Raw genomic sequence first — 14,686 nt, 5'->3', positions numbered from 1 at the left:
AAGACCAAAAGCAGTATTTTCACCAGCTTCTATTGGAGAAAAGGAGCCTTGTTCTGTTTCCTTTCTCCTAAGACAATCTAAAAGGTGACCATGAAATTCACATACCTTCCAAGATTAAAAGCAGTATCTTCACCAGTTTCTGTTAGAGGAAAAGAGCCTTGTTCTGTTTTCTTTCTTCTAAGTCAATCTAAACAGTGACCATGAAATTCATACACCAAGTCAGAACTGAAAATGCATCACCCTGGTTTCAGCTCCAAGCACTTAAAATCACCTGAGTCACTGTGTATTTAGTTGTCTACATTAGAAGACTGTTAACAGTAGTGATCACTTTGCTCCTAGGAACCAAAATATCCTTCACTTAGAATCAGAAATATTACCACCATAGAATAGTTAGAGCTGAAAACTTTAAGGCAGCTGAGACCCAAGCCTCCTGGGCTTCTGGAAACAGACGAGATGAAGTGCTTCTGTGAAGATCAGACTAAGGGGTGAGGGGTGTTCTGGGGTTTCTTCCCTGAGGTCCTGAATTCCTACAACTAGAGAGGAAGTGCTATATTCAAGTATCAATTGTTCAGACAAAATGTCATTTAACATTAATCCAAGCTTATGTTACATTAGTATATCCTTATCTAAAAATTAGTTAAGGTTTAATAAACGGCAAATACATTAGTTTTTTTAAAAAACTAACTTCTGAGAAATAAGAAATCATTAAGAAAAAAAAAAAGCAAAAGCCTCGTTGATTGGGATATATCAAAGGGACACAGGAACCAACTGAAATAGCTCTCAATGCCCAAAGCTAAAACAGAACACGAGGTACTAGATGATAACCCAGAGTATAAAATATTTAGGAGTTCATACTGATTACATAAATAGGTGACAAGAGACAAAGCTCCCTTACAAAAGAATTCTGAATCATTTATATAGATACTCCGCCTTCAAGGAGAAAGAGCTTGATTCAACTCCTATAGGGGGCGCTGTGCAGACCTCATTCTGCTACACAGTGGAGTGGAGGCAGCAGTAGCTTTACTATGCAGAAATGCAACCACTATCTAGCCAGGTGATCAAGGTGGTATGTACTCTTGATATGACATGAGACCAGCACTTTACCTGTGGTCTTCCACCCCCAAAACTCATAACCTTAAGTATGAGAACACTGGGCAAATCCCAAGAGAGGGGCATCCTACCAAATACTTGACCAGTACTCCTCAAAACTGTTAAAAAGTCTGAGAAACTGTCATAGCCAAGAGGAACCTTAAGAGTATTTTGGATAGGATCCTCAAAAGAAAAAAGACATCAGGTAAAAACAAAAGCAATTTGAATAAGCTGTGGACTTCAGTCAATAGTATTTTCAATGTAAAGTGAAAGTCGCCCATGTCCAACTCTTTGGGACCCCATGGACAGTGTAGCCCGCCAGGCTCCTCTGTCCATGAAATTCTGCAGGTAAGAATACTGGAGTGGGTAGCTGTTCCGTTCTCCAGAGATTTTCCCAACCCAGTCTCCTGTATCACAGGCAGATTCTTTACCAGCTGAGCTACCAGGGAAGCCCATATTATTAATCAGTTCATTAACTGTGACAGATGTATCATATTAACGTTAAGATGAAATGGGGGAAACAGATGAGGGGGTATGTTAGTTGCTCAGCTGTGTCCAACTCTTTGTGACCCCATGGACTGCAGCCCACCAGGCTCCTCTGTTCATGGAATTCTCCTTGCAAGAATACTGGAGTGAGTTGCCATTCTTTTCTCCAGGGGATCTTCTCCACCCACGGAATGAACCCGGGTCTCCTACATCACAGGCAGATGTTTTCGCGTTTGAGCCACCAATGGATGATGGCTATATAAGAACTATAATATCTTGTTTTTCTGTAAAATTACTCTTATGGCATAAGGAACATGATCACTAACACTGCGTTAATCTTGTAAGGGGACAGGTAGTTACTAGGCTTATCATTACTAGGATTATCATAGGTAATCATTTTATGATGTATTTAAACGTCAAATCACTATGTTGTAATCTGAAACTAAAATGTATTATCAACTTATTTCAATAACTGCTCCAAAAAAAGTCTAATTAAAATTAAAAAAGCCTATAGGAACACACAATAACATACGCATTTGGGTAAACTCCAGGAGTTGGTGATGGACAGGGAGCCCTGGAGTGCTGCAGTTCATGGGGACGCAGTTGGACACAACTGAGCAACTGAACTGATAGGAAAAAATCTAGAAACACACTGAACTGATAATAATTTCATGGTAATTTTCTTCGCAGTACTATAAAAGTTCTTATATGGAAGGTATATATGTAATTGCTACGAAACTTTGGGATATATTGGAGAGAAAAAAAAATGAAAACCAGTTTAGGCTTATCTCTTATCAGCAGAAAAATTTTATTCAAGGACAAACCACATCCAAGGCCTTAACTTACAGACACAAACCGAAGTAGCCGTTAAAGCATTAGATATTGAGGTACAAGACACAACGCGGGGAATGCTTCACCATCACAGGCTGATGCCGAACTTGCTCCATCAACAGCTGAGCTCTGCCAGTGTGGGGGCGTGGTTGAGGGTAAGTGCTTATCTGCAGAACCGAAGCAGAACAGCTGTGCTCTACAAGTACTGAAGCATTTTATACCAGCATGGGGGGGGGGGGGGGCGGATATACTTTCACAATGAAGGGAAGAGGGGGAGAAGCAAAGAGCCCCATGGGGCATTAGGCTGCCTTGCAGAGGGCCACAGCGGAGAAGCGAACCTCCCCCTGCTCACGCTCAGTGAATTCTCTGCAGACCTTGGCAGCGTCCTGAGGAGGAGGAAAGTTGTGAATTAAATTTTAAACACCAAACAGCTCAAAATGAACACTTCAAGGGAAAATTATCACCAAGACCTGCAAAGTGCACCCTGACCAATGTTAAACCTCCCAACAAACTTGAAAACCAGGGCTTAAGAGGGAAAAAAAAAAAAATCAGGTGATGGGAAAGACAAGACCCATATCACAGATGTGGCTTCAGAAGCACTGATTGCCGCCAGCAAATGCTCTGTGCTCCTGCCACCTCGTGCCTGGCTTTGACAAGTATACCTTCTTCCCCTCAAATCCAGAGACAGAAAATTGACTTCTCTTCATTAGGGAAAAGCAAACATTTTGGTGGTGGTATCTTGTCCCACTCTTGCGACCCCACGGACTGTAGCCCACCAAGTTCCTCTGTCCATGGGATTCTCCAGGCAAGAATACTAGAGTGGGTTGCCATTTCCTTCTCCAGGGGAAAGTAAACCTTCTACAAAATTTAAATATCTGGCATTCCAGGTACAGGTAAATGACAATTGCCTAGATATTTAGGGAATGCCATGAATTACTAATTCTAAAACCCAGATTACAAAGAATAAGGACAGAAAATTGATCCCAATGTTACCTGCTGAATGCTAGGGTTTAAATGTATTGGGATCAGAATATCGATCATTGTTCAATTTGTAAAAAGTCCAGCAGAAAGAGTCCAACCAAAATATTAAATGTAAGACCTTTAAGAGGCTATTGGATGCTCTAACAGAAAATCATGGAACACCAGTTCCCAAGGTCTAAAATATCACCAATGCGATCAGTTTTGGCCCTTAAAAATCATCAGCCATACTCTGGTTTTCTTCCTGCTTTGGAACCACTCAGAAAAACTGTAGGGGATCTAAAGCAACATTCTATCGGAATTTTTAGTACACTGGTATTACAGACTGCCTTCCCCAAATCCACTTTCCTTTAGGACCCACGGTGTTCATTAAGGGTGTGCCTCTAAAGACAACAGCCATCTGCTACACACACACTAAGCAGTGACTTAGTTCACTCAAATTTAAGATGCTTGGGTTAAGTTTATATATTTTCTCACCAGTTTAGCAAGTTTATTTGGAGTATAATCTAGGGCTTCCCTGATAGCTCAGTTGGTAAAGAATCCGCCTGCAATGCAGGAGACCCTGGTTCGATTCCTGGGTCGGGAAGATTTGCTGTAAAAGGGAGAGGCTACTCCAGTGTTCTTGGGCTTCCCTGGTGGCTCAAATGGTAAAGAATCTGCCTTCAGTGTGGGAGACCCTGGGTTGGGAAGATCCCCTGGAGAAGGGAAAAGCTATCACTCCAGTATTCTGACCTAGAGAATTCCCTGGACTGTGTATAGCCCATGGGGTTGCAAAGAGTCGGACATGACTGAGCGACTTTTTCACTTAGATAACCTAAAACATCTCTAACCATATAGGACCAGTCTTAGGAAAAGAATTCCCACTGATTAAGATGCTGGCTGATTGTAATATAGTTTTTTTTTTTTTAAACAAAAGGTTTTTATGTTCCCCACACCTCATAAATTCTACTCACAGAACAGTTTTAGGTACTCTATGAAGAGCACATTTTATGGTACATGCATTCCACATTTTATTGCACTTCACTTTACTGGGCTTTGAAGATACTGCATTTTTTTCTTTTTTACACAAATTGAAGCTTTGTAATAACCCTACAAGGAGTAAGTCTACTGGCAGCACTTTCCCAGTGCATTTGCTCACTTTGTATGTGTGTCATATTTTGGTAACTCTCATAGTATTTCAAACTTTTCATTAATATTAAATTTCTTATGGTTATCAGTGATCTTTGATGTTCCTATTGCAAAAATACTGACTCACGGAAGGCTCAGGTAATAGTCAGCAATTCTTAGCAATATTTTAAATTAAGCTATGTATATTTTTTTAGACATAATGCTATTGCACACTTAAACATAGCTTTTATATACACTGGCAAACCAAAAAATTCAACTCGTGATACCCACTTTATTGTGATGGTCTGGAACCGAACCCACAATGTGAGGCATGCCTATATTAGTATAACCTTAGATAGGAGTTAAGTATGCACCTGAGAAACTTTATTAGAAGGACCACAGCCTTTAATCCAAGTAGGATGCAACGAGAATTACTGCTCCTATTCTTTTTCTCTCCCATAAGTGAATCCTGACTCTCATGCAAAACCCCATCCTGCTTCTCTAGGTCTAGTTCTCATTCCGTATCATCATTCTCATGTACCCCTGCTATAGCCAAGAAGTAGCTCTGACTGATCTCAGGTGTATATGAAAGCCGGCTAGAGAAAGGGACCCTCCCTCCAAGAATGGCATCATTCGGTCCACTAACACCTTGAGGTCACCAGGCCTACGACGTTCCAAAGACAGGCCTATTATAAAGGCAGTACTGTACAGTGGCTAAGAGCACAGACTCTAAAGACAGACCAACTATTTGAAGCTGGATTCTACAGTCTGTCACTGACCGTGGGCATCACTCACCTCTGCATTTCAGTCTCATCTGTAAAATGTGAGTAACTACCTCACAGCATCATTAAAAGGACTCTGTGAAACAGGTAATTAACACAGAACAGCATCTAGCCTGGAGTCGGCAAACTGCAACGTGTGGGCCAAATCCAGCCTGCTGCCTATTTTTGTGAATAAAGTGGAACACAGCCATACGAATTCATTTAGACCCTGCCTATGGGCTGCCTTGGAGCTGTCATGGAAGAACTGAATACATGCAACAGAACCCATATGCCACAGGAAGCCTAAAATTATCTCCTGGCTCGTCACAGAAAAAGTTTTTGCCAACTGTCTGCACATAAGCACGCCAAAGAGTTTAGCTTTTGTTACGACAAATGAAGAAGTTGTATCTTAACATCATGTTCAATTTTATTACAATTAAGTAATTTTCCTTTGTAACAGCAAACTGATTCTACTCTAGATTCATTTTTAGGGTGAAGTGGACTACTCTGCCAGCTGTTCTGGAATTAAGAGCTATCTGTAGTCACTTGTACCAGGATAGTTGCAGAGTGACCCTGGATCTTAAAGTTCTTTTCAGGCATGTTGTGAATTTGTTTCTTTTGACCTGTTAACAGTGGAGTGACCATGTGGGAAGAAAAAACTCAGAGTTAACTACATAACCAGAATTCACAGGTCAAGACTGACCCACACTCAGCTGTCACAGAGGGATTAGGCAAGGCTTGGGTTGCTGTTCCGTGAGTCTGAGTCAGTGGCTATGATGTAATCTGACAAAAGGACAATGGTCACCTTAATCCCACAGGGAAGTAAGCAATGACTTTCAGGCTAATTCTAACTGTGGGCTAAAGACAGAACACAAGACAGATTAATCAGGGCTGCTCTAAAGCATCTTGTTTAAAACCCTTTGCATAAAATGAGGTAGATAGAATTACTATGATGATCTTTAAGCCCTAAAGACTGCTCTTATCCCAGATGATTGATGCTGGCTATACTGAAAAAAGTCTGCATTTCAGAACAGACAAACTGGCTAACACAGTGTGGGCCCCAGTGGAAATGGATGCCAAAGATTACCTGCAGCAGCGAGTCCTCTGAGCTGGTGCCATGGTTCACCGGAAAAGGCATCCGTCCATCTGAAACAGAAAAGCCAGGCATGTTGATTCTCTCTGCATGTTTTTTGGTCACTGTGCTTGTCCCACTTAAAGGCAAGCTTTAGATTCTTCCAAATACAATTACCGCTCCCACCAAGGGAAGGCTGCCTGCAAACAGGCTGGAAATGAGGTTCAAGTGTTCCTAACATCCATCCCAGGCATTCTAATCTACAAGCGCCAAGACCACACGAGCCCAATCTAGCGACCTAACAGCAGGGCTTGTGCCCATCTCTCGAAAAGGACCACAACACAAAAAGTTGGATGCAGTCTGTGAGTTATACGGAAGGTGGAGGCAAGACAAAGGGATCTCTGAGATTTCATGTGTCCCTCAACAACTGCTGACTGGCCCCAAGTTTTCATTGCCCTTGCTTGCCCATAGGTAGTATCTTGGCTTGAGATAACACAGCTGTAAGTCTTTCCCCATTAATACAAAGGGGATGACTCCTAAAACAGAGATGGATGATCCTCCTTGTTAAAACCAGCTAATAGGAATTACCCCAACATATCTAAATTCTTTTTACACAGATCAGGTCATGTTTAAGTATTTATTTCCTTCTAAAAGTATTGCTTGTCCGAAAAGGATGATGCTGGAAACTATATTGGTGATGCTACAGTAGAAGGTAGAAGACAGAATCTGAATGCGTATCTTGAAGTGGCTAACCAATTCTCTACTGGTTTGTGATTAAATCCATTCATTCCACTGGTCAGCTGTCTGGAGGAGGTACTCTGGGCACGACAAGGGTTAAATGCCCCCATAAGAGCTTAAAGATATACTAAGTGCAGCCATAAAGCCCCACACCAGTACTGTTAAGAGGAACTATGTGCGAGAGAATACATGCAGTTATACTAGACTCCAGAAGTGAGACATACCAAGTTCATAGAGGTGGCCATCCACGTTGTTAAACAGAATAAAATGGAAGTTCACTTTGTCATCTACCTGAAGAGAATCAAGACATTTTTTTTCGAAAATGAGAATTTTTATTGTGTTATATACTACATTTAAAAATAAAGCTGAAAGAAAAAATTAAGATATAAATGAGATAACACTGCATAAGTCTGACATAACAATGCCTAAGTTTAAGGTGTACAATCTGTTGATATCTGTATTTTGCAATAAACAATAAGCAGGACCTAATTTGTTAAAAAATAAAGTCCCTAAGTGGAATATGCTTGAACCAACTTGCCTATGTATTATTTTAAATGATTAGAGCTACTATCTATTTCCCATATATTAGGTCTTATTCTAAGACCATTAAAGTAGATATACAGTAACTATCAGAACTCTTAAAACTTGCTTTTTACTGAGGAAGAAATTAAGACTTCAGGAGGATAAGCATCTCACCCAAGGTCAAGACTGGATAGTGGCAGAGCCAACTAGGGTTGTATAAACTTAAATCTAACAGTTGACTCGAAGGTTCTGTTATTACTGGTATACCTAAGTCATCTAGAAACTGTTAGTCCTTGCTAGTCTAGCTTGCCCTCCAACTGACTCAAGAGTATCTAAAATGTTCATTACTAAGAAGGATGTTATTCACTCTACTAGACCCATTTGAGTCTACATAAAACATTATTAGCCTGATGTACTCAAGACTGTGTCAACTGCCAATCAGATATTTTGAAGAGCCATTTTTATGAACAGGTCTGGTCAAGGCATTATTCTGGTAGAACTTCTTGGCATTCCTGGGCCTTGAGTAGACACATGTGCTGGATCCTGGTGAGAGGTTTTTGCACATGTTTCTGGGGAAATACAGGGGCCACCTGGGCCACCTGGCTTTAACTTGTATTTACCCGACATTGGCCTTCCTGTGCCACAGCATCGTGGGCTGCCTGAATGGCCTGCGGAAAACAGAGGAGAGTCAGCACAGAAACCTCCAGAGTACTAAAAATCAATGCTCTAGATGTTCTCTTCCTACCTCATTCTTTTCAAAGCACTTTGCTCTGTCTTCAGGGGACAACTTCTCTGTTTCAGAAAGAAACTGTTTCAGAACGGACCCATCCTCTGGGGGAAAAATTACAAAAGCATCATTAGTACAGGCATAATGTGAATGGGTGCACATTTACTAACGGCTGGAGACATCGCACCCTTGGTCATGTCTGGCAACCTGAAACTGTACCATGGCCTCAGAGGATGGGAATGAGCTGCCCCCTCCCCAGCCCCTTTCTCCAACCACTCCCTTCTCATTGCATTCAAACCGGAGAACTCTCCCTTCTTCTAGGGGGTTCAGGCTCCTCCTTACATCTTCTCCCTGGCTCCCCAACCCCTTCATCTTCCTCACCCTCATCTCTTTGATCACATCTGTTAGGGCACTGATCCAGCTGTAGCACCTATCTGTGATAGAGCACTGATCCAGCTGTAGCACCTATCCGTGAGCTTTTTGATGCCATAAAGGCAGAACTGTCTTGTCTAGTCCTGTCATCTACAGCAGCTACCCATGCATAATGTTTACTGCATACATGATGCAACATTCAAATCTAGTAATGGTTCTCAAACCAAGACTTATTTCAGGGCCAAAAAATGCAATCTTAGTAACATGGTTACCCAGACAGACATCAACCTGAAGACCGGAAATGCAACGTGCCTAACAGCTGGCCTAGAGTAGCTGGCTAGCCGATGGTTGGCGTAAACACCGTGCATTGGTCAATGTGTACGAAGCAGCCACTTGCATTTCAAAAGACCTCGATTTGAATTTTCAGCTCTAAACGTTATCAGATTTGCTAAATGCACACCATTCAAAATTCGGAAGTTACAGGAAATGTCTCATAACTTTATGAGGAGAACTATGACTCAGATTAGGCCTATGGCACCATCAGGACCATGTTTACAGAATTACAGTATCTGCAGCTACAGGAATACAACATTCTAAACAAAATGATACTGCAGAAGAAATAAAAAGGATCAAGTTATAACTTTTTAATATGACTATGCTGAGTCAATTATTTGAAAAAGCAGCTTCTAGAAAATCTGGTCCCTTATGGCTGGATAACCCCCTCCTTTTTAATTTCAAAATTATACAAAGAGTAGAGTCTGAAGCACAATTCCTTTGTTAAAAAAAGTATCTGACCTGCTACAAGCAACAGCCTGGACACTTAGATAAAGTTATTCAGTTCTCAGCCACCCCCATCCATCGTCTACATCGGGAGTCGGCAAACTACTGCTGCATATCTTTGTAAATAAAGTTTTACTGGAACACAGTCACATCCACTGCTTTACATCTTGTCTAAAGCTGCTCTTATAGCACTACAAGGGCAAAGAACATATGGCCCTCAAAGCCTAAATGACTTACTCTTTGGCTTTTTAAATGTGTTGACCCTTGGCCTAAATCATATATAATGCCATGTATTTTAGTATTGTTAGCACTGTTAATTGAGCTTCTGACAACTTTGGGGCTAGGACTCATCTCTTTGATGTCCTCCACAGCACCCGTTGGAGGCAGGCTAAAGCCCCTGACCCAGCTTTGTTCAGAGATGGATCTTTCAAGGTGCTGGGCTGTGGCTATGCCCCTGTAGGATCTCCTGCTGCTTTAGGCCAGGTTAGTTCTCCTGTTGCTTATGAGACACTGCACCATTAAACAAAGGTCCTAAAGGCTGGTATTTTATGGCTTAACATCAACTCTAGCTCTTTAGAATTGTTGAGACTAGACCAGGAGCACATGAGAATCATGACAATTTTCTGTCTGCTCATGGGAGAGCCCAAGAGTCTGACTCTCCAGGTGGAAGAAGCCACACCATGCTTCTTGGAAAATGAGCTTCCCTTCCTCAAAAGAGAAGCAACAATGAGAATTCACCTGCTGATCCTATATGCATGAGTAGGTTTTCAAAAAAATTTTAAGGCAATGGCTTTGCCGAATAGACCCTTGGGAGTGCAGTTAACTGAAGATCAGCTAGAGGGTAACTGGCCTCAAAACCCACTCACCGAACTCCAGTTTGTCCTGATTATTGGCCACTGCGTGAATGAGTCCGATGGTTCCACAGGAGTTGCCAATGGTCTGCTTCATGAAGTACACCTTGGGACTGACTTCTTGTCCCTTCAGCTCTTCAATTTGTTTTTTCCTGAAGTTCTCATGCTGTGAGTTCAAGAAGACATTTTTACATCTCAAAATGCAAATGCAAAGAACAGATGGCAGCACAGAGAGTTCTAGTGCCTAAAAGGAGACACAGTGGGATGTGTGACCAGGAGTCTTGGTCCTAGGTGCTGGCCGGCACCTAGAGAATGGCCCGTCTGCCTCCCATACCAAGTCAGCCCGTGGGGTTCTGAGAGGGGCAGACACGCCACCCTGCAGCTGCAGGGCAGCAGCGGTCTTGGATTGTAGCCCAAGTTTGTCTAGACACCACTGCCACCTTTTAGCTTGAGATGGACGGCGTGCTGAAGTCAGAAAAACAGACAAGTTCGTTCTTTTCTTCCTTTTAACAGCAACAACTGTATCTTACACATGCATTCCAATCAAGCGTCGGTCAACTGAATGCCCAAGAACACCAGCTAGTTTATACTTCTTTATTCTTTGAAGTTATTCTAGTCCAAGTACATGTCACTTCAAAAACAAAACAAAACCATAGAAAGGAACAATTTAAAGAAATTAACTACTCCCTCATCTTTTTAATAAAAAACTGTCTGCAATGCAAAGACATGGGTCTGATCCTTGGGTCAGGGAGATTCCCCTAGAGAAGGAAATGGCAACCCATTCCAGTTACTCTTGCCTGGGAAATCCCACGGACAGAGGAGCCTGGTGGGTTACAGTCCATGGGGTTGCAAAGAGTTGGACATGACTGAGCAACTAAACAACAACTTTTAGGGAGGAAAGACAACTGGTCTAGCGCACTGGATTGTGAGTTCACACAAATTTCTCCTGTAAGAAATAGGAGACACTTGTTTCTTTGCCAATTATACACTATATAAACACTAATTTTTACAACCAGCATAAATCGTACAGAATCCCAGAAGTATGTATATTTCTAATTCTAGGAGCCTTGCATTATTTTACATGGTATTGAGGTTTCCGCTTTGTCTGTGGTACCATCAGAGGAACAAGCTCTCTTGTCACATAAGATCAACTCCAAGTAGTAGGAGGAAGTGCTGCTGCTGCTGCTGCTAAGTCGCTTCAGTTGTGTCCGACTCTGTGCGACCCCATGGGCGGCAGCCCACCAGGCTCCCCCGTCCCTGGGATTCTCCAGGCAAGAACACTGGAGTGGGTTGCCACTGCCTTCTCCAATACATGAAAGTGAAAAGTGAGAGTGAAGTCACTCAGTCCTGTCTGGCTCTTAGCAACCCCGCAAACTGCAGCCTATCAGGCTCCTCCGACCGGGATTTTCCAGGCAAGAGTACTGGAGTGGGGTGCCATTGCCTTCTCCAGTAGGAAGTGCTAGCATCATATATCTATCTACTGTACTTGAATTGAGCTTCCAATGACTGTTAAGGATTTTCACTTTTCTAAAAAAAGATTTAATTTTTCATAACTGGTAGCATCATCCTTTATGGTTGTCTGAACTTTTGCATGACGACACTTCTGTAAATATTTCATGATCACTTAAAATGTTTTAGAAGTAGTCTATTTAGGATTTCATAATATTCTTTGACAAAATTAGATGCTTTCTAAATTAACATTAGCTTTTCGGAAGTCCACCTATAAACCTCAACTTGCTTTCAATCTGCTTCAGTATTTAGCCCAGGAGCCGTTTTGTGTCACAAAATAGGCATTCACTGAATCTGACAGACTTAACTAGAGCTAAAGGAAAAAGTATCGAGCTCTCTCAAGCACAAAATGTTCAATCCAGAATGTTCTCTAACCAAGAGCTGCTTGATCCAGCAAAATGAGACCAGTGGGCTTTTGTAAGACAAATACGCTTCTCCACTGCCTCCCAGAGGCCTTGCCTTTTGAGTGCTGCTGCTCAAAAACCCCCGAGTCATCATGGTTCCTCTAATAAGAAACCTCTGTGAGAGGCTCAATTGAGAGAAAACTGCATTTGATTTGATCTACAGGGAACATACTTTGACTTGCAATTATTTGGGAACTCCATTTTCACCTAAGTGAAAACTCAGTAACAAACATGTCAGTGGGATTATCCTAATAGCTTTTAATAACTGTTTTTAACCCCCAATACTTGGCCCATTGGAGGAACGCCTGAACTTTCCAAAGGCTTAATTTATGCTGGGGATGTTTCTAGAAATGTCGCCTGAGGATGCTGCGAGTTAAACTCACTGTTTGGAATGATGCCCCATAGGCTAATGCCCCTGGAGTTTCACTTAAGCAAAATTCAACCACTCCTAAGTCAGGGATCCAGTGGCAGCATTTGAAGACAGACAAAGCCATGCTCATTAGTGGGATTCCATACATCGGAGACAATCACCCTAGCCACCCTTTTACATCTGATACGCAGGAGGAAGACCATCTAAAGAGAAATGAAAAAGCATTTCCAAGACAGGTCTAACGTCCACCTGTTCAACAAGCTACAAGGTCAGAGAGCTAGAAGGTGATTTCCACACCGGAACCAGGCACAGTGATTAAGCTTTAGAAAAACACGTAAGAGAGACTAAAGAAAACAAGTGTGTAAGTTGTAGGGAGTGGAGGGTTGGGAAGAAACCCCTGCATCCACTGAAGGCCCAGGCAGAAGAGGCGTAAATTTAAAGAACCTATTGTTTTCTTCCGGTTTAGGCACGCCGGGATCCCTCCATTTTACACCAAGGTGGGAGTCTGAGAGAGAACCAGACAATAAAAAGATCACAGCCCTTAAAGGCAAACAATCGGCCAGCCACTCCTTGGCGTGAAAAGGTCGGAAAAGCCTAGGGTCAACCTGACTCACGAGCAGGATGAACAATCTTCCTGGATAATCAGGATGATGGAACTGAGATGCTGCTTCTCTTCCAAGGTTAAGGCAATGCTGATGGACGCAAGGCAACGCAATAAACTCAATAAACAGGACCCCCAGGGGGTAAGGAACCACGAAAATGTGAATTCTCCCTCCATCCCCAACAAGGAAGAGGCAGTGTGCCAGGACTGGGCGGCCAGGACGGGAGGAGACCCTACACCGTCCTCAACGAATCACTCGGGTTTGGGGGCAGCGCGCACAGCGCAGAGCCTGCGCACCCCGGGCCCCACGCCCTACCTGCGCCGTGAGCGGAAAGAGCAGCAGCAGCGCGCAGGCCGGCGCTGGCACCGAGCCCAGAGACTCCTCCTCCAGTCCCAGTACATCCTCGAAGCGCCACTGGCCAGCGACCCCCAGCCGGGTCAGCACCTGCGGAGAGAAAATAGGGCGGCCATGTGCGGAGACCCCAAAGTGCTAGCACCCGCCGGAAGGCGGGCGGAGGCGGCGGGCGCGGGCTCCGCATCCTCGCGCCCCTACCCGGGCCTGGGAGGAGCCCGGCCCAGCCCCGCCCCGCCCCCCACCCCAGCCGGGCGCAATGACACAGCACAAAGCGCGGCCCACACGTGGCTCCCGCGACGCCCGGGCATCCCAGCCCGCGCGCCCCGCGCCACGCCCTCGGGAGCTTGGCCTGGCGCTCGCATCTGGGCGCAGCCTCCTCCATCCCACCTCCGACCGGTTTGGCAGAGTCACCGCCGCCCCCCATGCAGCAGCAGGGAGAGGGCGCCCGGGCCGCGCCCCAGCCCCGCAGCCTCTGGAGTGCGCAGGGGGCCGCTGGGTCTCCGCAAAACAGCCGAAGGCGCCTCGGTGCTCCCGGGGGGAGGAGGACAGAGGCAGCGCGAGACGTCACTCACTTTGTTCAGCATCTGAAAAGCAAATGCAAAGAAAAAAAAAAAAAAAAAGCAAAGATAAAAGCAGTCAGCGATACGCTACCTAGCGAGGGCTGACCCTCGGCCCTGCGCTCCCCGCCACCCTCGGGTAACCGTGCACCTGACGCTCACCTCGGGGTTAATCTCCATTGGTTTGAGCTGCATCTTCACGGACCTCGAAAGGAACACAATCCAAAGAAGCGAAAAAACAGCGAGCGGAACCGCCCAGGCTGCAGCTATAAGGCGCCGGCCTGACGCACTGTGGGTGCCTGCGCAGGGGGAGCAGAGGCAAAACCAAGCGAGGGGAAACGGTCAGTCGCAGCGAAATGGGCACGAATCCCCCCATGCGCAGCGCGGAGTGGTACGGCCTAGCCCCCAAACCTTGCAGTCTCACTTGCTGGTGAGATAATCTGGTGGTTGTGAAGATGGGTTTTGTTGGTAGGTGTTTCTTGCATGTGTGGAGCAGTCCTTTTGGTGCAGTCTAATTTTTTGGGAAGTTTCTGGAAAACCACGCTTTCGACCATCCCAATTACCTGAAAGCTTAGA

General features: G+C 44.2%; 1 protein-coding gene across 4 annotated transcripts; it reads right to left on the bottom strand.

The window, feature by feature from the left end:
- Nucleotides 1-2,364: 2,364 nt before the first annotated feature.
- Nucleotides 2,365-14,353, bottom strand: UCHL1 (ubiquitin C-terminal hydrolase L1). 4 transcript variants are annotated; one of them, XM_004009789.4, is made up of 9 exons: nucleotides 14,273-14,353; nucleotides 14,126-14,137; nucleotides 13,515-13,643; nucleotides 10,330-10,480; nucleotides 8,330-8,415; nucleotides 8,205-8,252; nucleotides 7,287-7,353; nucleotides 6,340-6,398; nucleotides 2,365-2,792 (listed from the first exon to the last, which is right to left on the bottom strand). In XM_004009789.4, exons 1-9 carry the CDS (start codon nucleotides 14,303-14,305, stop codon nucleotides 2,706-2,708), a joined length of 672 nt encoding a protein of 223 aa, XP_004009838.1. In that variant the 5' UTR covers nucleotides 14,306-14,353; the 3' UTR covers nucleotides 2,365-2,705. The 4 variants fall into 4 exon arrangements, with proteins under 4 accessions (XP_004009838.1, XP_060273574.1, XP_060273576.1 ...); XM_060417591.1 differs by having other exon boundaries at nucleotides 2,365-6,398; XM_060417593.1 differs by lacking the exon at nucleotides 14,126-14,137.
- Between the last annotated feature and the right edge of the window lie 333 nt (nucleotides 14,354-14,686).

The sequence above is a fragment of the Ovis aries genome, chromosome 6, assembly GCF_016772045.2.
Source record: "Ovis aries strain OAR_USU_Benz2616 breed Rambouillet chromosome 6, ARS-UI_Ramb_v3.0, whole genome shotgun sequence".
Classification (NCBI taxonomy): Eukaryota; Metazoa; Chordata; class Mammalia; order Artiodactyla; family Bovidae; genus Ovis; species Ovis aries.
The sequence above is the reverse complement of the archived record's forward strand: the minus strand, read 5'-3'. Positions and strand labels throughout refer to the sequence as shown.